Below are 25,328 nucleotides of genomic sequence, written 5' to 3'. Positions count from 1 at the left end.
TTGAAAATGTCTGCTTGGCAAAAAATCAAATCAAAATCCACTGTTTTCTCAGAGGTGGTATTAAACCTAATGTCCGTTCCATCATCATTTTTTAAACTAAAACTTACCGTGTTGCTGATTGATGTTGGAATATTACTTTCAAAACCACTTCGCTTTCGTCGTCGTAAATCACTTTCAATCTGAGATATTTTCCTTACACCACCTTTATATTTCTCGTTCACTGGCGGTAGACTCGTGTCAGTATGAATACTTAACTTCTCGGCAGTCACGGAGGAAATATTATCATCACTTTGAGGAGTTCCGTTAAAATGAAACATGCCCTCTTCATAGTCCTTGTTATGTTTCGCTAAACGACTAGGCGTTAAAGCATTCGGAGGAAATTCACTAGTAGAGTCTCGAGTTGGTCGATAAAGAGTTCTTGGCCCTTGAGAATTTTGCGCCTTTGTTCGTTTTTTCGCTGCTAAGGCCGCGATATTTCTCGTGTTGGATACGATTGTCTCTTTATCGTCGAAAGATTGGCGAGATTTTAACCCAGACACATGTTTCTCTGCTGTTAAATATGAATCTGTTTTCCACTGAGATTCCAACTGTTTTAATTTGGCACTTCGAGTAAAAACTTTGGTATCGTCCTCATATCTGGAATTATTAAGTAATAAAAATCTATCTTAGAAACAAAGAAACATTCAGACAAACGCAAACAATTACAACATAGATTGTTTATCACAAAATAAATTAACATAAGTTACGAGTTCTTAAAACATATTGTAATATTCAAAACATTTCTTTCTTGAAAATATTGCAATTGTTTCTGTAAATCCCTTAACATTTTCAAAATACAATATGGATTTTGGAGAGATATGTCATAACCAAATATTACCCACGTTTGAGTCATGGTATATGCATTCAATATTAATATTATCAGTCAGTTCGAAGTGTGAATTTGGACATGGACGATTTGTTTGGATTTGGAATAAGTTCTTTTATCATCTCTACTTTGATTTATTGAACCTATAGTCACCATAAGATATACAATGTACAACAGCTTTATTGCACTTGATGTGATAAAAAGAACTGAGCCTTTGTTGGTGTAATCAGATGGTTTTTTTTTATGGTTGAAAGATTCAATTTACTCTGTTACTAACTCTACAAGGCAAATGTCTGATGAATTATTCTAAAATAACAACCATGATGAAAACTTACCCAATATTAAGATCTGTAAGATTACTAGGTTGTCTCCCGTCTCCGAAAGTACTCCGAGCTCCACTGGCTGTTAAAAACTGTAAATAAAAACAACAATTCATGGCTACTGAGCACGAAATATTTAGGATTTGCTAACTAAGACAAGACTCTAGTCAGCGACAAAAATTTGCAGAGAAAGACCATTCGTGCTCACTATATTACCTTTAGTTTGTTACATATTGCGATCTTAACACGCTCTAAGCCAATTTTCTATTGCCATAGCAACTCAGTAAGAACACCCTCTCCGATGTGACAGCTCCATACGTGACTTTCTAGCTATCAGAAACTAAAGTCTTACCTTTAATGCTGGAGTTTGTCCAGTAGAATCTTCACCTTTCAATATTTTATCTTGTCTTTCTATTTTATACAGTTCATATAATTCATCTAGATCTTTAGGACAGGGCACGTGACTATCTGAATTCAAAATAATTATTTCTTTCAATATCTTTTCTCATTATTCCAGTCAACCCAGCAGAAAATTGGTACAGATAACTTGTAAAACCTCAATGTTCAGCAAGATGTCATTTATTCAGAACATGGGTTTTCATCCTGGGGGTGATTTGGCTATTTTTGGGTCGTAATGAGAATCTTGGTAAATGTAAGATGTTCTTTTCATTTTCAGTGAGGCCATATTCTCCAACAAGATGAAGATTGCAGGAAGGAAAACCTCAGAGAAAATCAAGACATAGTAAGGATTTATAAGGGAGAGGGGAAGTAATGCAATTGATCAAGGATTCTGAAAGGGGTAATAGAAAGAATAAGGTTGAAAATCCCTGATTAAGAATATAAAAAACTTACCATCTATCAGATCTCTCTGTTGTTTAATAATCTCATCACATAAATTACGATGATGTCTGAACCTCGTTATTACCATATCTTTTTTCTTGATTTCAAAATCTCTCATCAGACATGAGGCAATATTCTGTAGATTCTCTATCTCTAGTTCGTGAACTTTACACATCTGTCTAATGATCTCTTGTTGATCAGCACTGCTTACTTTTATAGGTATAAACTATAGGGAGATAGAGATATGTTAATTTTATCCTTTGGCAGGCCTAAATTTGTTTGATAAATCGTGTCTATCTGATTAGCAAATTGCAACCCCCTGGACACAAAATTAATGTGGAAGTTCCATCAGAAACAACATAATGTAATTGATCCTATGGGGGCTCAGGTCAACTATGCAACTTGGGGAATATGAGAGCAACTGGCTTTATAAAAACTAGCCTACAAGCAACTGATAAATCACTGGACTAACTGAATGGACAATACAAGAGTAAGAGTTGTCAACAGTTGCTCAAACATGTTCAAACAGAATACAATTATGGACATAGACCTGATAAGTGCAAATTTTTTAGTAAATATATCATATGCTCCAGGGGATTAATTCTAAAAATTTCAACCTAAGATGATATCAGTGGTCCAGTCATCTGATTGGTCAATCACTAAAATTGATTTTTAATTTAGTTTTATCATCCAATCAGATTACGATATTTCTTAAAATCTACATTTAATCTTTGTTTAGTTTTCCAGAACAAGGTCCTTGATCTTTAAAAAGGTTTAAATTAAGGTGTTACAGAGAATCTGCACAAAAATTTTAAGTATGTTACCTCTTCTAGTTTTTTCTGTTTATCTTTGGCATTCTCTAATTCATGTTGAATAGTTATTCTAACTTTCTCTGTTCGGTATTTCTCCTCGTGTAAAACTTTCATCTCTTCCCTAGCAACTCGAACATCTTCAGGTTCAGTGATGTCGTCAAAACCTCCCACTTCTTCTAGTGATAGAAAATGAAGCATTCTGAATTCATTCTGGATCAACTAATCAACTACTTGCATTTGAAATTTGGAACACCAGACATCATTATGTTAGTATGAAGAAAGAAAGATCAACCTTTCTTACACAGAAAAATCATATTTTTTATTTTCATATTTTATATTTAAGTTTATTTATTTGACCATAAGGCGAGATGCCTATAGTTCACTTATATAATATACATAATATACATAATTTACAATATATATACAAAATGTAATACGTTATTTAATCATACGCAATACAGGTAGATAAATACAGGTAAATATACAATTCACTAAATTATGAATAGCATTTATGTAAAAGCTGTGTGGAAATCCTAGTATAACTGATTTCTTTTTTCTGAACATGTTTAAGTGTTCATGGCTATCAGAAATTAGATCAGATTCAGTATGTTCAGGACTAGTGATCAGTATAATTACTAATATATCTTAACAAGTAAATAATATTATCATACAAACCTTCAAATTTATTATCTGTTGTCTGTGTATTTTCTCTCTTTTGTTGTAGTCTAGCTTTTTCTACATCCCATCTGAAGTATATTAAAATGACTAAATTATTTCACTGGAGGAAACAAAACATTATTTCTATCAAATCAAAATACTGCTGGGAAGTGGATGGGTAATACAAGTAACAATGAATAACCCACAAATCCACACTAATAGAAAGGAAATTTTTTATGTAACAAAGTATTTGAATGGCTGTATATTAGAACCTAGAACAAGAGATGTATAGCTATCTCTTCAGATCATGGATGGCCAGCGAAGTCACCTGCAGAAAAAACACAACCTCTTAAATCTTGAACAACTCCACCCTATTTGTTATTTGTGACCTCGGCCAGTGCTTTACATGGGAGTTTTTATGAAACTTTCTCACTCTTAATACAGCCAGATTTGTATTTTGATTAGACTGGATTGTAGCGTTTCTGTTAACTGTTCTTGAAAATGGGATTGTAGATCTCCGGGTTAGGATTAGTGAACCACAATATTGTGTTACTTACTCGCTGACAATGAGTTGATTCCTGTTGGTTTCAAGACTCACTTCCATCGAATTATTCTGTACTTCCATTAAACTTCGTCTTTAAAAAAAACACCAGGTGATAAAATACATCACAATGAAAAATTTCACACAATCTTAACAAAAAATCATGAAATGTTCAGCTATATTTAGTTAAAATTTAAGCACCAGATTAGAGATTTTAAACATAGCTCAGCAAACAGCAGTGAGAGTTTGAGAAGAAAATTTTACAAACTTAAAACCCTTGATTAACCGATACATGTATTTAACAAGGGTTCACCTTTTTCTGAAATATTTGGGTAATAATTTCAGTTTTTAGTCAACAAGGTCACAGAACAGTAGTGATAAGTCAAAAAAGAAAATTCTACAAAACGAAAAGACATGTCTTGGATATATGTATTCTATATACATCAGAAAAACACCTAATACTAACCTTAATTCCATCTGATCTTTAAAACAAGTTAATAATTGTTCTCGTAATTTATTCATCTCACTTCTATCTGCCGTGTTCTTAGCCATCAACACTTCAGCTGTAATATAAATCAAAAATGTCGGTTACTCTGTGTAGGCATAGGCATATTTCTTGCCAGCCCATCTCTATTTTTTTGACAAATTTAGTTCTGATTGAGAAGGTATCTACTTACATTGTACAGCCTGTATATTGGCTACAGCATGTTGTCTGCTAGCTGTTCCCTGGTCATGAAGTCTGTCCCGAAGTCGTAGTATCTCTTCACGCAACTCCGTTATAATGTTGGTATATTGAGCTATATGATAGGCTACATCTGTTACATTTCTTCTCACCTAGAGAAATAAAGAAAAAAACATCAATATTTTACATGTGGCTCAACTAGAAGAGTGGGGCCTGTGGACTTGGTTCAAGCAGTCCCTATGGTTGTTGAGCCACTGGTTTTACAAGGGTAACAACTTCCATTCTTGAATTCTTGATATATATAACCATATACAGTATACAGTGTACTAAGCTTATACAGTATAATTGCGAGTATAATACTCATCTATAACACCTCCTTTTACTAAACTATGAATTTATGTCAGCAAAATAGCTTGCACAACCTTTTTTTATTGTGAAAAATAGATCATACTAGCCTTAGTGTACAATGGAGTCAAAAAATTCAAAACAAAGACAATGTCCACGGAGGCAAAAAATAACAAACCTTAGTTTTGATGTGTTTAGCTCTATCAGCATAGACTAGTGTATTGCGAGATTCTTCAAAGTTTAAACTGGCTGGACTAATGTGAGCAATCATAACAGTTTTACAATTACCACCCAGAGCATCCTTTAATAACCTCGTTAATTTACTATCACGGTAATTAATATAACGACTTCCATTCTTCTCACCTGGAACACAATAGGAAACAATTTTCTATATTTTTGAGAAATGAAATTTATATTCATTAAGCAGTATAATTAATAGTTATAAGATTTTCTGATTGACTTATTACTAGTGACCGAAATGTCCATCACCAATCATCATAAGCTTGTAAAGAGTGAAATGTGGCAGGTAGCCCTTCCAGAGCATTCACTGTCACAACAATTTACATCAATTTTGCTTCAGGATGGTACGCTAATATTTCAAAACTTTCAACACACCATATGACATGGTGAAATGACTGAGCTTTGAAAGTCCACTGACAGTACTATGGAAGATGAGGCTTATTTTCAACCCGAGAGAGTCCATATACAAAAGACGTTTTGATTTTTATCATGAAGAAAATGATAAGGCTACTTACTGAGAGCGTTAATACAGTTGCCTAACGCTAAAAGAGATCTGTTGATATGAGCTCCCTCTACCATACGTTTACCCCTATTGTGTGTATTGGCTGCTCGTTCAGATCCGGCTAAATCTATCAGAAACAGTTTCCCGGTTCTCACTTCCTGCATTGTGTTCTTTACCCGGTTTCGTTGTTTGACGGTAACTTGTAACACAGCATGTGATCTAGAGGAGGCCTGATTGGCTGCTGTCGGTTCTTGTGTTCTCTCTCGGTTACCTTTCAGTAACATTTGCATCACCTAGGGATTAAAACATATATCGTCAGTAAACTAAACCAATATATTGGTGATAGGGTTTGAAAGTTGACACGGGGCTGACAGTCCTAAGCACTGACCATGGCTTCAGAATCTTTTTACCTTGAAGAGGATTCAAACCCATGGCACCTTATTGCCTAACAGACTAGCTTCCTACTGAGCTCTTCACATTTTTAGAAGTCAAAATTTTCCAATGATAAATTAAGAATTCCCCTGCTCAGAGACTTTATTAAATATTTATATATCATTTGTCTTCAGATTCCAATAACAGCTTATATATTTGCATTACCTTTTCCAATGTGCCTGTCCAGGGATTTTAAATATCTTTAACGCATCCATCCAAAAACTTGATATTTTTTCCATGTCACTCCTTCCTTTTTGCACTCAAAAGGTACTATCTCAGCATACACAGGAATTGACTCACAGACTGCAGGTTACCATGTGATATATTAAGACTATAATAATTACCTCATCAGTAGATCTAGCTGACACTTCTGATAAACCAGCTACAGTAACATCACCCTTAGAATTCTCTCGTAGATCCAATATACCAGACGCAGGACTTAACAGGTCTCTTATCATTTCATTATAAATCTGAAGAGAGAAAAAATTGAAAACTTAATGGTGGTCTGTATCCAAAAAGAGATAGTTTAGAAGAGAATTCTTATAAACCAAAACAAAACAATTTTGACAGAATATTAATAGTGGTCTGTATTTAACTAGGGTTTATTATTTGATATGGCTTACTTATACAAATGAACTCTTCTTAACCTGTATGTGTATAATATGCTGTCATTATAGACAGGGGAACTGATTGTGGTCTGTATCCGATTCTTCAAGATATTTCTACACTCCTAAGAAAGAGTTTTTATTTTCAAGTTTATAATGTTAATGAAAAAGGACACTGTATCATGATGTAAACGTTCCTGTATATTAGTACCAAATAGCATCATCAAGGGTTTTATCTTATAAATGGATAAATATTTTTTAGCAAGACTAAGAGAAAAGAGTTATCTCCCATTAGTCTCCAAGATATAAAGTAAGTGGTACATAATATTTTCTATGATCCCCAACTTTCTATTTTGTTTACCCTGATGGTCAGTTCTCTGTTACCCTAGAGGGTTTCAAACCAATATGATCACAATCATTTACCTGTGTTGTATTAAATAGTCAACTCTAATTTGAAATAATCTCTACAAGCTGGTAATGCGGTTTCTGCCTTGCAGACAATCATTCAACTAACCAATTCTGTATTAACTGAAATTAATTTCAAATCAACTAACCTCTAAATAAGACATGGTGACTTTATATGCCATATCATCACTAGTCTTATCCATTTCCAGGAATAAATCATTGAGAGCTCGGACCATGATTCCTGGAGAATCGTCTTTCCCAACCATAGTATGGGTTTTACCAGCACCTGAAACATAACCAAATTATTTATATTTACTGTATATCATTAAATATATCAACCTAGTTCTCACTGTAAACGCCAGCCTCTTGAGTGCATGGGTACAAACAGGGGGCAGAATGACTTAATGGGGGGACTGTCGAGGTAGAGATTCAAAATGCGACAGCTCTGTGGAAGCACAATCAATCAATAATCATCTCAATAGTCTTACCTGTAGCTCCATAAGCAAACACTGTAGCATTATAGCCAGTTATAACATTGGGGATTAAAAATTTAGTTGTGGCTTCATAAACATCCTCCTGTAACAAATAATGACAAATAAAATTATTAACATAGATATATTCAATAATATTTCACTAAACTGTTAGTACAAACAAACATATCATTAGATAATAAATATATACAAAATACACAAATAATAATTATGTGAACTCTCTTGAAGTGATGTCAATTTGACAAATTCCATTGACAGATCATCTTCACAATGTCAAGCTATCTTCTAATACCTTGAATGTACCTTGTAGCTGACATTGATATCACAGAATGACAACTTGATACTCTGTGATATATAGAAAAGACATAGTGAGAAAATTCCTAATTTGAAATATTTTTAAAGGAATTTTGCAATTTTCATACATTTTTAGTATTTCTAAAGACTATTTACATAATTATATTCAAGACTAAAATCAACACCCGAAATGGCGCACCTCTCCCCGTACGTGTCAGCATGCCCCGATTAGCCAACAACAACCACCATATTCCTCATAGTGAAGCTCAAATTCAATAAAATCTTTAAAGTCAAGAGCTCAAGGCTAATAGATAATTAAGGTTTTAAATTTGTTGTTTGAAGTTAGTTCAGGTATCAGAAACGTGTGCTATAATTGCACATTGCCATTAAAAATCAATGCACTACAAGTTTGATATAAAATAAATTGAATAGAAGGGAAATTAATTATCGATTTTAGATCCATTTCAGTTTTGATGTGAGTTGATGATTCACAACCTACCTCATTTCATCCTTACTTTCATTTCATAATTTATATTGTAATAGATGGTTAATCATTCTGATTGACTAGCTAGATGTTTATAGTCTGAACCTCTGATTGACTAGCTAGATGTTTATAGTCTGAACCTCGACTAACTAGATGTTTATAGTCTGAACCTCTGATTGACTAACTAGATGTTTATAGTCTGAACCTCTGATTGACTAGCTAGATGTTTATAGTCTGAACCTCTGATTGACTAACTAGATGTTTATAGTCTGAACCTCTGATTGACTAGCTAGATAGTTATATTGTAATAGATGGTTACTCATTCTGATTGACTAGCTAGATGTTTATAGTCCAAAACTCTGATTCCTAATGTAGAATCGTTTCCAAGTCTAGTTGATGTTTGATTATTTGAGCCTTTTGTTTCCATTTTTTCAGATCTTCTGTGTTCTTTTCATATCTTGTCAACTTATGTTTTGTTCAAAATAACAAATTTTGATTATAATTTACAATTTTATTGCTGTTTCATTTAACAGCTAGCCAATTTGTACAACTTTGTTTCAAAAGTAGTTTTATAGTGAAAACTTGGTCGGACCTTGTTCATTTGACAATTCAGAGACCATCAAAAAGTCAGCAGTTTCAGACTACAGTGTTTACATCATGTCATGCAATTCTCTTGATAAAAGTCTCGATAATTAAAAACCTATTTTATAAAATGTCAACATCATGCACATCTTAATTAAAATCTACAGTAATTAACTTATTTTAATAGATTCTGAGAATACTTCATTTTAGAAAATAACAAACTTGAGCAAAATATTTTGATAAAAGGTTAGTACACTGCACGGAAGAATTAATATTCAATTGAGATGGGTAGAATTTCCTGCAGGTTATTGAGAGAGCACATGAAATCCTTAATACTTGATATATTTTAAATAAGTAAATATGAAAGTTGGCTAAGTACTGTAAGAAATAGGAGAGATCAGCCATGATGTCATAGAGGTTTCTTAATTTTTCATGTGTATTAGGGACACTGATAGGATCAGTTTGCATTATTCCAATTTGTCACTAATCGCGAAGGGCCTATGTGATACAAACACTTAGTTTTAGTGGAATTGTCTGATTGAAAATTGTTAAGGTGCAAATTGATGCTATCAGTGTCCCCGATACACATAAATAGTTTAGAAAACCTCTTTACAATCTCTTTAACATTGAACTAAATTTCAACTATTTTACACTTTGTCAAGTCCTGCTCCATCAATTTGCAATCATAAAGAATACTTTATCAAAGTTAAAAGTTTGTTAAAAATTGACTGTAAATTATGTATGTTAAGAAAGGTTTCTTTATGTTTTTAAAACAATGTAGGAAACATATTGATCTCTGTTTTCATTTTACCATTACAAGTAGAATAAAAGATCTTCAATGGAAATTACATCTATTGTCTAGGAACTAAAACAATGATTTCGGAATGTCTTAGATTGTAAAAACAGTAAAAATCTTGTCTACAGCAGAAATCATTAGCTCTTTTAGAGGACACTTGAGGCTCATTTCACGAAAATCTTCAGAAAATTAAACACATTTATAAATTCTAATCAGGATACTTTTTAGTGAGATTGAGCCCTCCTTCTGAATCCCAAATGGATTACGGTAATACTGGTTACCCTAAATTATTAAATTTTATATATTATAAGGTCAAAATTCTACAGAACACGATTTAAAGAAGAATCGTGTCAGATCATAGATAGGAAAAGAATTAACCATCAGAAAAGGCATAAATCTATATCTGCATTTTTAATCAGGTGCCTCATTCTCGAACACTTAACTTAAGATGATTTTCGTTTCAGTCATCTGATTGGACAATCACTTAAAATCAAAATCAAGTTTTATTATCCAATCAGATTACTGTATTTCTTCAAATCTGGGACCTTATTCTCCAAAACCTAACCTAAATAAAATCCAGATTTTCAGAAATACAGTAATCTGATTGGATGACAAAACTAAATTTAAAATCAATTTTAGTGATTGACCAATCAGATGACTGCAACACTAAAATCTCTTTATCTTAAGTTATCTAGAATATAGCCCCAGATTGACCTATTTCAGTTTCTGCAAAAATAGACTCCAAACCCCAATGGAAATCTATTGACTTGAAAAGACATCACGTAGATCTGTATACTACCTCTCTCTCTCTATTCCCTTGTATCATCAATATCATAAATAATTCACAGTTCTACTGATTGCTTCAAAATATTGTCTTCATTATTTATTCTGAAATCTACTGATCTAAGAACAATGAGGAGACAAGATTTTCTAGACTGTTGAATCATTTAAAGTTGTCAAGAAATATTCCTTACAGATCTTAAAGAATAATTTATTTCAGTCTTTTTCCATAGACTTAAATTTAATTTTCATAGATAAAAACAAAAACATTTTTATGACTACAAGTTCAATGAACATTTCGTTATGCAGCATTGACAGACTGCAACGCTTTGTCTAATAGTTATGCTGAATAAAATTTTTAAAGAATAATTCATTTTGCTGAATTGGCATGGGCGTAGGAGACAGGGGGGTAAATATTATCTTTTCGGGCAGCAACTGAAAAAAACTCCAGCAGACATGTAGTGTTTTCGTAGGCTCGGTATTTCTACATATGTCTTTTCTATATATCACAGAGTATCTTAAATTGACGTGACGTCTTTTTAACATTCAAACTCATGATAATGATAACTCAACAACCTTCTGGGCTGTGTTCACAGACCAAATCCATTGATTTCAGATTTCAGAGAGTCCACACAGCTAATAAAGTAATGACTAATTTCATTATTATTTTCTGAAGAAATAAATATTATAACAAACCTGATTAGCTGACCCATCAAATGTTCGATCAAATACAAATTGTTTTTCTCTTGATCTGTTGGCTCGGAGAATATCATCATGGTCTTCTGTTGGATCTAATAACACAACCATCTGAAATGCAGAATAATATAAATAATATATAATTAATCGTATATAGATACTTTACTATGAGGCTTACCAGACGAACAAACTGTGGCAGAGCCAAAGGGGGTGCAAAAAGGGGAATCCCCCTCCTTGTAGCCCCAAAGGCAAGTTTTTCGGGCAAAAATCTCATAATTAAATTAGAAATTCGGGCCATCTCCGATATTTGGCCCCCTCTCGGACATAAACCTGGCTCTGCCTCTGTGAACAAACATACATTTTACCTAACATCAATCATTTGCACTGGAGAATATAAATAATTTAAAATGGCATCATCAAGATGAAACTGATTGTTGCTCATCAGCAGTGTGGTAAGAATATCAGGGGCAGTCATGCCCCAACAACATCAGCCCTCTCAAAGACAAAGATGTGTTTGGATTTTCACCAGGCAAGCTATTTGACTCACCAGTTATGACATTGCTTGATATTAGGAATATCAACTCAGTCCCAAATAAACTGTTAAAGAGAAACATGGTAGAAATATGTGATAGTGTTGAAGAGACAAAGACAAGCAATCAGAAATTTCATGAAAAACACTTCTATTTTTGGGGTATTTAAATATACAAGAGTTCACTGATATTTTCATCTTCAAAACACCAATGTTTTGTAGTTAATTCATGATTTATAATTGAAAATAGGGCTTGATACAACTCAAGAACAGGATTCTAAATGACATGTTTAGAATGTTAAAAATACTATTTGGGTCAGGCCTTTTTTAGAAAACTATTTAGATATCAGGAAAAGAAAAGATACAAAATTGTAATCTAAGGTTGTAAAAAGCTTATTACTAGGCAGGGAGATTTAATACCTGGTACGATGTGCCGGGTCACAAATATCAGACTATGAAAATTTGACCCTGGTTGAATTATTAAATTTATATGTTTCTAAGAGAGAACAGACAGACTATTGAAATGAGAAGTATATTTTGATAATGACACTGTATTATTTATTGATACACCCAGAAATACAGAGTAATATTTCCTAGATACCATTGTTTGATATCTATCAGGTATTTCATTATTAGTTTCACTTATTTATTGTAAACACAGTCAATATAAAGATCAGAGGGCGTTTATTGGGTACTTTATTTCAGGGACAGTATTGTTATAGGAAGGGTCATGTATTGTACTGGTATGATGTGCTTTAACATGCTTTTAACCCTTTGAACACTGAGACATTAATGTCAATGAAATAAAATATCATATATCCTGAACTACTTTAAAGACTATGCTTTTAACCCTTTGAACACTGAGTGTAAATGTCAAGAAAACAAAATATCATATACCCTGGACTCCACGAAATAACTTAAAGTATAGGATGTTAACGTTATATGATAGTAATAGTCGCTCCACCTTGAGTATTTGATAAACCATGATGATCATACCCCCTCCCTCCCTCAGGCCTGAGAATGTCTTATTTTTAAAGTGAAAATTAAGCCCTCTAAATGCTAAAAATACATCTAGAATTGGTTGGCTTCTGGGGGTCTATGGGGGATCTTGCCCTTTGAGTATTGCTTTAGAGGAGACGCCTCTCATTTTTGCCCCATCCCCCACACCCTTCAGGTATTTTCTAGATAACCCCCTGGGTGAGAGACTGTTTCCCAATCCATTATTCTTTTATCAATATTCTTTTAATAGAAGCTTATTATTTTATATTAAAACATACATGCTTCATAAAAGTCTATAATTATTCAATTCCCTTGCGTAAATCAATAATGCAGAACAAAATAAATGAAAAATCATTTGGGAATTTAAATTCAATGATAGGAAAGTGTGAAATGAACACGACCATTACATTGTATTGTTATCGAACCTTTTCACTAGTGTTTTTTATAAAAACATTCAATGATGTAGAATTTGTAATTTATCAATAATTTTTTTAGGAATACTTATCACAAAGCCAGAAGAAAACAAAATAAATTCAGCAGCTAATTCAATGTTTCCATAGCAACAAAACAGAAGACAATAGAAAATTTCAAGAAATTACGGGTAGATTTTAATGCATGTTTCTCATTTATGATTAATGGAAATCGATCATAATTTGTACTCTTAAAAAAAGTTAAAATAAAATGAAAGATTTTGAGTTAATGAGCTACACAGGCAGTCTAATTCAAATTTAAACTTTCCTTCCGTTATTTTGTACTTTTTTTTTATATAGCCACTTCAGTTAGGGTCTAACGACAGCCCTCTTGAACATTGACATTTGGCCTATCCTGATAAAATGTCAGCTGGAGAAGGTAAAATTTGTTTGGTTAAAGCAGACATCATCAAGTTAGGTCAAAAGGCTAATAAAAAAACAAAAAGAAAGTTAAGTTTACTCTTAATTAGACTGCTACACAGGCAACACCAGGTAGTGGGCAAGATGGGAAAGTTTGTCATAGACTGTCACATATAAATTCCTAGTAATCTTCCAACTGTCAAGGTATCTTAAAAGTACACAACCTATATCACAGAAGGGTTCTATCTATTGCTTCTTGACGCTGTTCCATGTCAGCCCCTCGAACCTGCATCAATAACAAGGCAAAAAGGGAAAAGAAAATGTCAGGATCAATTTTTATTTATATGTTCTCTTGCTTTCAGAACCATTGCATGCCTTCTTCCAATCGATGCCCATTCTAGGCATTGCGCAACGACATCCCTTCTTTATCAAAGACCAGATCAATGCCCATCTTAATAATAATATTATCTTAACAATATAAAATTTTAAAATTAGACACAAAACAAATATTGTACTTAATCAATAGACTCGATTATTCTGAATATTCCAGTCTCTTTATTTGTTACAAACTATCTAACACAGGACATGTAGTAAGTTTACAGATGGTGTTTCTAAGGGATCTAGTCAACAAGATACTGGATTCACCAGGAGCCTAAGTTTCGAAAAAAATTTAAATAAAGTGAAATCTAGATTTTAAGAAATATTGTAATATGATTGATTAACAAAATCAAATGACTGGTACATTAAAGTCATCTTTGATTGAGAATTGCAGGAACAAAATATATCGACTGAAAATTAGAATGGTACAAATTGATGTTAACAGTGTTTGCAATACACAAAAAAATATTAAGAAAACCTCTTTACAATCCCTTTAACATGACTATATCCCTGTAATAAGTTTTCCATGTTTTCGTTGTCATTTAGAGTGAAATAGATTGTAACAACAGAGCAGAGAAAACTCTATAATAAATAAGAGAAGAGAATACTTGAGAATAATCAAGACTCTTCATTCTGTTTATTATTAGGTAAGAATAAAAAAATACACAACTACGAACTAAGTTCATGTCTGAAATTACATTGAAGTGGTCGGTAAAAGCATACATTTCAAAAGGTTCACATACCAGTTTCTTGGTTCAATTTAAACACACCTCTATTACAATCTGATTGAAGAGTAGGGATTGATCAATAAATGTCAAAGTTGATCACAATGTTTCAATGTAAACCTCTGACCTCATGAACACTTCCCAGTCAAATTAAAATTAGATCAAACTTTCATTCCGTTTTTTTAATTAGACTTATTTTTAATTAAGCCACTCCAGTTTAGGTCTAACGACACCCCCCTTTGAACGTCCGTCAAATCCACCTTTTGATTTAACCTGATGACATCTGCTTTAACTGTTCGCACCACAAAATGCCAACTCTGGAGAAAGCGAAATTTTGATTGGTTGAAGCAGGTTAGGTCAATAGGTTAATCAGACTGGAATACTTCCCTACTCTCCCCCACCCACCCCAAACCACTTTTCACCCCTGAAGAGTTAAAACTGACGCAGTTGGTAAACAGTTTTGAAATTCAGTCTAAAACTCCACAACCCAATGTCAGACTATCATTAATATTATGAAACCATTTAGAAGTTGGATGCCAAATTATTTATTATGATATCTCAAACCTAACAACAAAGAAAACAAATTTATATAGTGTATTCTAGATCTATATGAAAACGTGAGATATAGAAAAAAAAAGATGGTCTTTTCTCCGAGTCTTTCAACACTATTGTGCCATTGCTTAAAAAAGCGTGATCAGTTGAATCAACTTTGATCTGTGATCTTCCACTTTAGATGGTTGTTATATATTAAAGCTATTTATTTAAGGACTGTCATGTTTATTTTATACAATACAGGTAAACACAAATCAATTACCAGGTACAATAACTATATTATCTTTAATATGAAATGTTTTGACATTAAAGAAAAATAACTGATAGAGTTATCAAATTTATGATCAAACAGTGTTTATAAAATGAAATTAAATTGTGTTAAAATTAAATTGCGTTATATGTCCTTGTCTTCTATCTCCATGTAGCCTACTATGTAGTGTACAATAAGGGAAATTTTACAAAGGCAGTGGCAAAAGCCTACTACTTTTCATCGAACTGTTGAAAGATTGATAATGTTAAATGAAATTTAGTTAAAATGAAATAAAATTGCAGTCAAATGAAAAGAAATTTAGTTTTAAAAAAATGAAATGAAATTGCAGTAAATTGCAGTAAAATGAAATGAAATGACAGTTAAATGAAATGAAATTGCAGTAAATTGAAATGATATTGCAATAAAATGAAATGGCAGTTAAATGAAATGAAATGAAATTAAAGTTTAAAAAATGAAATGAAATTAAAGTTTAAAAAATGAAATGAAATTGCAGTAAAATGAAATGAAATGAAATTGCGTTTTCTGTTCTAGTCCTATGCCCTTTATTACTTGAAGACAAACATTTCTATGTAATGTACAGTAACGCAAATTTTACAAGGACAGCAGTATTGCCCAACTTCAACAACTTTTCCATTTCCAATTGTTGAAAGATTGTTAACATGCATCTCTCTAGCGTAAAACTATCTTTCGTCCTTAAAGAAAGTCATTTCCTCTACGGCATTAACCTTCAGTTCAATTTACTTAAATCTTACAGTTATTTATTTTTTATGTCTGGCTTAAATATTGAATTTCTAACTTGTCCCTGAAACACAGATTTATATATTGATTTGTGAAATATTTTTGTAAATACAGCTCTTTGTTTTTCTCTCTATATCAAGGGAATAATGATGTTAAAAAGATTCTTATTTTATATCACGACATCATTAATTATATCTAAGTTTTTATTTTTAGAAAAAATCACATATATGTCTTAGAAAAGAAATGAAATTGAGTTTTACATCCAGATAATGCCATGCAGGGTACAATTCAAGATTCTTTGCCAGGACAGCACTATTGGCCTACACTTTTTTGATTTTACAATACTGCATACATGACAGGTGGAATGTGGGCTCGAAAAATATTAAGGTATTATCTGGACCAATGCTGGGATTGAACCCTGAAACTTTAGATTTAACGTCTTTAAACTTATTGACCCATCGCAGCTCACATGAATGTTTTAAAGAAAAGACTACTCTGAGACATGGTTGATCAACTCTGCGTTCCTCTCTTGGGAATAATATCATTTATTTCTTTCAAATGTTATTAATGAAATAAAATGGAGTTTACACTTCATTAAAAAACTAATTCAAACAAAATTGATCAGATCAAGAGAATTCTTAAACTTTTGTTCTGTATTTTTTAGCTTTAATTTTTTATTTAACCACTTCTGACGGGTCTAAAGACAGGTCTCTTGAATATTAATCCTAATGATCTTTTGATCTAAGCTGATTATTCCTGTTTTAACCAAACAAATTCCTTCATTCTCTCTCAAGAGAGAAGAGAGAAATTTTACTGGGACGAATGTTTAACAGGCCCGTCTTTAGACAATAACTGAAGTGGCTACATTAAAAATAAAAAATAAAAAAGAATGGAACGAAAACAAATTAAAAATTCTTGAATCAGTCTTAAGTGTAGGCTACATAATTTGAACATCTAACAAGGATGCTTGTAACTTCTATTGATGTAATTCCTGCAGCTTTAGACGTCACCAGGACCAACACGTTACCAGGACCAACGCGTTTCGACTAGTTTGATAGAAATAGTACTATAATTATTATTAATAGTAGGTTCAAGAAAAGAGAAGATAATTGTACAGTCATCAACTTGTTGTTTCTAGTACCAACCCTGACTAATCCTGTATTAGACTGTTATTATAGTACTGTTCAATAGTTCACACCTAAAGGTCACACCAATCAATGTGGACAATGAATATCTTAAAGGTCCTATCACACCTTAAGATCACACCAATTACTGTGGACAACAGCTGACTTTAAGGGTCCTATCACATTTTGAGGACACCAATGTGGACAATAGATAACCTTCATGACTTATCACGTCTAGAGGTTCCTTCAAATGTAAAGGTTCTATCACAACTAACAGACTTATCACGCCTAGAGGTCCCATCAAATGTAAAGGTTCTATCACAACTTCACGACTTATCACGTCTAGAGAATCCTTCAAATGTAAAGGTTCTATCACAACTTAACAACTTATCACGCCTAGAGGTCCCATCAAATGTAAAGGTTGTATCACATCATAAGGCCACACCAATGCAGAAAAGGATAACACAAAGACCCTTTCACAACCTATGGTCAATGGTTACATTAAGGTTCTATAACAAAGGTCCTATCACAAACAACAGTTACCGCTCTGTGAAAAAACAGAGAAGCTGATTTGGATATGCTGGAATCCATTAGATTAAAACAATATATTATTTACTAATGCACAAATTCACATTAATTTGTTGAAGATATAACACAAGCTCTTGTCTGCAATTTTGCTAAAAACCAAGTTAAAGAGCCTTCACCATCTAAGAAAATGGTAGACTATAAACTTCCTATTGGTGTTAACAGCATGGGACAAGCTCTTGAAGCTAGTAGGTGTGAAATAGAGCCTTTACCAGTGTAAGAAAGTAAAGTAAATCAATAAAACTAATACCTAATCAGTATTGATCAATAACTAATAATCTTTTACTTGACCTGGTGGATTACCTGACCAACTCTATCATTCTAAATATAAACAACTATTTATCTCACCTCATGTTAGGGTCTCTGTTGTTCACACTTGGTCAAAATAATATTATCTTTAAAACTATCTTTAAACTATATTGAAAATATAAACAATTATATCTCTATTCCTCTAGCTTGGTCAAAATAGGCCTAAAAAATATCTTTAAACTATCTTGAAAATAAAAACAATTATATCTCTATTCCTCTAGCTTGGTCAAAATAGTCCTAAAAACTATCTTCAAACTATCTTGAAAATATAAACAATTATATCTCTATTCCTCTAGCTTGGTCAAAATAGTCCTAAAAACTATCTTTAAACTATCTTGAAAATAAAAACAATTATATCTCTATTCCTCTAGCTTGGTCAAAATAGTCCTAAAAACTATCTTTAAACTATCTTGAAAATAAAAACAATTACATCTCTATTCCTCTAGCTTGGTCAAAATAGTCCTAAAAACTATCTTTAAACTATCTTGAAAATATAAACAATTACATCTCTATTCCTCTAGCTTGGTCAAAATAGGCCTAAAAACTATCTTTAAACTATCTTGAAAATATGAACAATTATATCTCTATTCCTCTAGCTTGGTCAAAATAGTCCTAAAAACTATCTTTAAACTATATTGAAAATATAAACAATTATATCTCTATTCCTCTAGCTTGGTCACAATAGTCCTAAAAACTATCTTTAAACTATCTTGAAAATATAAACAATTATATCTCTATTCCTCTAGCTTGGTCAAAATAGGCCTAAAAACTATCTTTAAACTATCTTGAAAATATAAACAATTATATCTCTATTCCTCTAGCTTGGTCAAAATAGTCCTAAAAACTATCTTTAAACTATCTTGAAAATATAAACAATTATATCTCTATTCCTCTAGCTTGGTCAAAATAGTCCTAAAAACTATCTTTAAACTATCTTGAAAATATAAACAATTATATCTCTATTCCTCTAAATTGGTCAAAATAGTCCTAAAAACTATCTTTAAACTATCTTGAAAATATAAACAATTATATCTCTATTCCTCTAGCTTGGTCAAAATAGTCCTAAAAACTATCTTTAAACTATCTTGAAAATATAAACAATTATATCTCTATTCCTCTAGCTTGGTCAAAATAGTCCTAAAAACTATCTTTAAACTATCTTGAAAATATAAACAATTATATCTCTATTCCTCTAGCTTGGTCAAAATAGGTTCAAACAACAGACAATATTAAAGCTACCATTAAAGGAACAGTACCTATTGCAAGGACAGGAGACTTAAAATTTTAGGTCCATTCTAAGGTAGTATACCTTTAAAACTATCTTTTGTGTAAGTATGTCAAAGAATTAAATATAATAGCTTTCTAAATCAGGATTGAAAAATACAAAATAACACATTAAACATGTCTGCCCCCCCCACATCATTATTATCATTTCCTTTCTGTTAACATCAACTCTGACAACATAGTCCTATCCCCTCCAGCTTAATATGTCAAGTTTTCCTTTATCAATAATTAACTTAGCTACCTACACAAAAAATGGCCACCAGGAAACAATCAAAAGACCTTTTGTAATAAACTTACTTCGTGATTCTGGGAGATTGAAAGGGAAAATGTATATTAGGCATGATTCAACTCCAAAATATATGTGCATAGACATATTGCATATAATCTTATAAAGCCTGTAGCCCAGGGTCGCAGGAGGGCCTCAACTATGCGACTCCATAAGACATTTAAGTCATCCAAATTTTCAAGGGGGGAGCAAAAATTTCTTAGGAGGCATTCCTCTCAGCTACGGGCCTGATGGTAATAATTCAACATGACCACATTTTGCACCTTTGATGTAGGTTGATAAAATATATTGTGCCAACAATCTGTATCCTCTTGAAAACATTTTGCACCTTTGACAGTTAGAATATATAAGATAGATAGATAGAATATATTTTCCTGAATCTGTATCTTCTAGAAAACATTCTAAACAAAATAACTCGCTGGAAAATGTTTTTTCTTTATTGAAATTGACTAATATTAGTTTTTATAAGGTAACAATAATAATAATAATGTGTATATTTATATAGCTCTGAACTCGACATAAAAGTGTGCTCATGGTGCTAATGATCTCAATCTCATTAGATTGACATTGTGCAATTATATTTATTATACTTAATACTGAAATTAGCCAGACAAAGAAGTCTATCTAGGCTTGATTTTATACAAATCAAAATTATTAAAGGTAATGAATTGAAAGTAGGTCATTCCACACCATTACTTATCTTACTAGAGACCTTAATTAACCTAATTCTTATAATATATACCTAAAAGGGATTGTTAAAGAGGTTTTCTAAATTTTTTAGTATCGGGGATACTGAGAGCATCAATATAGACTATTCCAATTATCAATTCCACTAAAACCAAGTATCTGATGATGTCACTAATTGCGGGGCCTTAGGTAATACAAGCATATTTGCGATTAGCGATGTCAGACAAATTGATGTTATCAGTGTCCCCAATACATATCAAAAAATTTAGAAAATCTTTTTACAATCTATTTAAAATACTGTTCTTAATGAATCAGATATTGTGTAACTGAAATTAGCCAAATAAAAAGACGAGTTTGTATGGACACTGATTAAAATCAATGTATTGAAAGTAGGTCATTCTGAGCTATTACCTATCTTACTGGTCACTCTTGTCATTAAACTACCTTCATTAACCTAATATATAATAATAATATAATAGGTAATAGATATATATTTCATCTGGTCACATACTGTTTAATACATTCAAAACTAAAATTAGCTACACAAAGAAAATAGAAAGGTAACAAATTGAAAGTAGGCCAATCCAGTAGGTCAACCTGCTGGCATCATACCAACTTAATTTGGTATCCAATATTTAAAATGCCACTGAATCCAGTTAAATACTGTTCTTAATAAATGAGATATTTTAATGAAAATCAGCTGAAAAAAGCAATTCCAGTAGGAATAATAGATTACAATTTATAAAACTCAGGGGACTCTGAAAGATCCTTTAATGGAACGCAGTAGGATTGTTTGACAGCAACCAATTATCTGAAAGTGTAGTCAGTTAACACATGCCCACATTTTCAACATGGCTTGGGAGGCTCTTTCAGCTGCTGCAGATCTATTTAAAGGGACAGATTCGCCATTTGTTTCACCAATCGTGCCTTAGTTTCAGAAGCAAGAATTTTCCAGCAAAGCTAATCAGTAATAGTATTTACAGCTCAATGTCGAAATTTGAGCCTTCAAATCCATGTATGTCCAGAATTAAACCCACGGTCAATCTACCTGAGATAGCTATCTTAAACTGGAATTGTTAATCTAATCTTTACAGAATATAACTAACTATTGTTTATATCATATCAATATCATTAATTGGATAACTTCCAACAATCTTCAACAAAACCAACCATACAGATTATTTAATATTATAACCCAAGTCCTTGAAATTCAAGTATTATACATATTAAAATTATAGAGGTATAAAATTACATAGTTATTAAGGAGCTCTTGTGATCATCAAGTACATGTTAATATTATAATCATATTATATAATATACTCTTCCATTACCCGTATTTTGTACACAAATAACTTGGGCCTGAGAAAGAAAGGAAAGAAAGTAATTTTGTTTTTTAAGAATAATAACATAGGTTCACAGTTAAGGATCCTTTCTAGCTGGTATTTGTCCAAACCTCTTGGCATTGTTCTTTCCCGGATTATCCGTACCCATTTACAGCTGGGTCGACTGGAATTATGAGTGAAGATGACTTTTTCGAGGTCATCGGACTTTCACAAGACAGTCGAGATCGGAACCCATACAGCCCCGTTGCCAGGAATGAATTGGTGCTGGGGCTAAGTTTTTGAACTGTGCAAATTTGAAGAATTAAAGGCCTAGAGAACTCATTTTCAGTTATTTTGAGCTGCTGGGGCTTAATTCTCATTCGCTAGTGGCTAGCAGGTCATGGCAAGACACAATAGTTTAAACCTACCGAACATTCCTGAGTGAAGACCAATAGTCAAATCCCATCTACTTAATATTGTCATGTATAGTTTTTACCAATTCTGTATCATATTGCATCAAATAAATATAGAATTTTTGAAATTTTTTTCTTAACATTGACACACCGTCTGAAAAAAGCCTTGTCAATCTCAGGCAGATAGAGGTGTATCATATCAATTTTAAGGGTTCAATAATTTGGTCAATAAATCGTATGCTATACAGAAGTTATATTTCCATTCTGAAAAGTGATAAGGGCGGTTTGAATTATGTTTAATCAGCTAATAAAGCAAATAATTAGATAACTTCATTGCTTTAATGGATTAGAATATTAATAATCAGAATGGTTTAAAGCTATATTAAAACATGTAACAGAGTGATTTATCAGTATTTGTAGGTTTCTATCAATACAATTGCTCTTAAAATATATTTCATTAGCGAGAGAAAGACAAATACACGCCCATAATAAATCTAATCATTCTTTGATTGAATTTAGTCGTTATTTTTTATTCTTGATCGAGGAAGGCGTCATGGGAAATCAATAAGCTTATCACATTGGTCTTTTAGGACCTAGACCACCACTGTTTTACCTGGAAAAATCAATTCCATCAACAAGGTTGACTGAGTTTTAAAGGACTATTATGGTATAAAATGTTATTAAATAGCCACTTATACAATTCCACTATAATGAAAGGTATTTTAAATAAACCACTTTACAAGTTTTTCCAATATACGTTAAAGAAACAAAATGGCCAACGTGTGACAAAACATCATTGAATCGATAAGTAATATTTGAAGTCGAAGTAAAATCTGAAGGTTAATTTATTAGATTAGAAACTTGTCTGTATATTAAAGGGACAGATGCACAATTTTGTACCTATCATACCTATTTTCAGAATTTTTTAGCTAATCTAATCAATAATAGTGTTCACAGCTCACTGTCGAAATTTAAGCCTACAAATCCATGTGTGTGGAAAATTATCTGCATTTGAAAGTTAAAAAGACTCTTCTTGATACACTGCCATATATAGAAAATATATTGAACTAGTGAGTAAAATTCCTACTATGAAGGTACTTTTGACGGAATTATATGATTTTTGTACATTTCTAATAGAAGATTATTTACATATATTCAAGACTCAAATCAACCATCTAAATTGTGTCTGTCCTGTTAAGGAATACAGTGTGGGCTAACTTCATGGCATCAAAGTTATAGAATGGGTAACATAATCCATTCTTCTGTTGAACACAAATCTACGGATTTTCGTGACGTTTTGACACCCTTTTTCAGTTTTTATATGCCAAGTTGTGTCAATACTAATACAAAATACTGATTGCAAACAATGGAGGTCTTGTGAATTACAGTTCAAGGATGCTTCAAAGGCAAATTTTAAAACTTTAATTAGGCAACGTGTAGAAATAGATGACAGTAAAGAGGTGACAATAATTCATATCCACAAGAATATAATTATGTAGGCGTATAAAAATAAAGAGTCAGTCGATTTCGGACATCAATTATTATAGTTCTGGTAACAAACAATCAACTTGAAAGATCCATTTATATTTCCGACAGTTAATAGCTACCATTGAGAGTTGGATACCAAAGTCAACAGATAGAGACCATATTCTAACAATGATATAGACCAGTTAATGGCATCAAAACAAAGCCCGGAAATTATTCTCTTTATCTATTGTTACTTTCCTATAATCAGAAATTGTTCTTTTCTTATCTATTTGGTAATGATAGTTAACACAGAATGGCAACCAAACTAGCCGCAAGGCCGACCAAAAATGGAGAATTGACTTGTATCTCTATTTTAAGATTTGGGTACAAACTTTTGTAAGTTCATGCTTATTTATCCAAAGTTGTTAAAAGTGGGTAGTTTAAGCCTGTTTAGACATATCAATAAAACCAAGCACCTGTGTTAAGGTTTTACATTATCAAACTTACAGTAAAACATTTCTTTTAAAACTTCTTCCATTTTTTATAGGATTCATCTTTAGATTTCATCAAGTTTCCTTAAAATCTATACACAATTGTGCCTTCTAGAAAGTTTACAAGCAATTGGTGTAATGGTAATATAATAATAGAATTCCAATAAAAAGCATGGGTCTTGGTCTTGAAGTAAGAACGATAGATTGCTAAGGGCTGTTAAATTTAGTTCATCTAGAATTTAATGAAAAAAGAAAAAAAAAAAAATGGTCGTATCGACTCATCAGCTGTCAGATGGACAGAAGAATCGATTGGTTCCTCAAAAACTGTCAATAATTGTGCCTACTTACATTATCTTCAACTTTATAAGCAATGGGACTGGCACCTTGTAGAATCTCATCTTCATTTAATGGCCGTATTCTTAGAGCCACCTGAAATGTTTATTGATTTATAGACATTAGATTGATAGAATTCTGGGGGTACACTTGAAGGTGGGAAATTCAAGGGTCTTTGGATTCAGTACAATTGTCACACTTTGGTCTTCAAACTTGGTCTAAAGGTGGTAAAAAATGAGCTTCAAAGAAGCTGGATAGTCCATACAAAATAAGGCCGATCATGTCTGCATTGTTTTGGATATTCTCTTCTTATCTATTCTACTCTATCCATAATCTCTCCACCCAACACAATAATACATAGTACCTCATCTATCCACACATTAAGATATTACTGACACAGGCCCAGGTCTCAAGATTTTAGAGCATTATGAGATAGATAGCTATTCAACAGACTTTATCCTTTCATCTTTAATCTACGTTCTGTTCTAATAAATATTAACAGATTCATAACCTCAAACTCTTAAAGCCTACTTAATCTTAAAAGAAATAACAAAAAAATGTTTGTTAGCTTAAATCTTAGATAAAGTTTAATATATTTCAATATCTAATCTTATGCTTTTAATGTCTGATTCTTTT

At 32.2% G+C, this 25,328-nt stretch overlaps 1 protein-coding gene across 1 annotated transcript; it reads right to left on the bottom strand.

The window, feature by feature from the left end:
• Positions 1 to 1,525: 1,525 nt before the first annotated feature.
• On the bottom strand, positions 1,526 to 24,791 carry LOTGIDRAFT_110046 (hypothetical protein; the record flags this gene model as incomplete). Its single annotated transcript, XM_009047156.1, has 14 exons — positions 1,526 to 1,649; positions 2,034 to 2,251; positions 2,850 to 3,013; positions 3,513 to 3,583; positions 4,052 to 4,129; positions 4,502 to 4,598; positions 4,713 to 4,869; positions 5,241 to 5,425; positions 5,818 to 6,097; positions 6,581 to 6,706; positions 7,396 to 7,532; positions 7,735 to 7,822; positions 11,370 to 11,480; positions 24,708 to 24,791. Coding segments are annotated over 14 exons (1,920 nt in total), but the record flags the coding sequence as incomplete, so codon positions are not given.
• Between the last annotated feature and the right edge of the window lie 537 nt (positions 24,792 to 25,328).

This window comes from Lottia gigantea (assembly GCF_000327385.1).
Source record: "Lottia gigantea unplaced genomic scaffold LOTGIsca_11, whole genome shotgun sequence".
Lineage (NCBI taxonomy): Eukaryota > Metazoa > Mollusca > Gastropoda > Lottiidae > Lottia > Lottia gigantea.
This window is presented reverse-complemented; position numbering and strand designations above follow the sequence as displayed.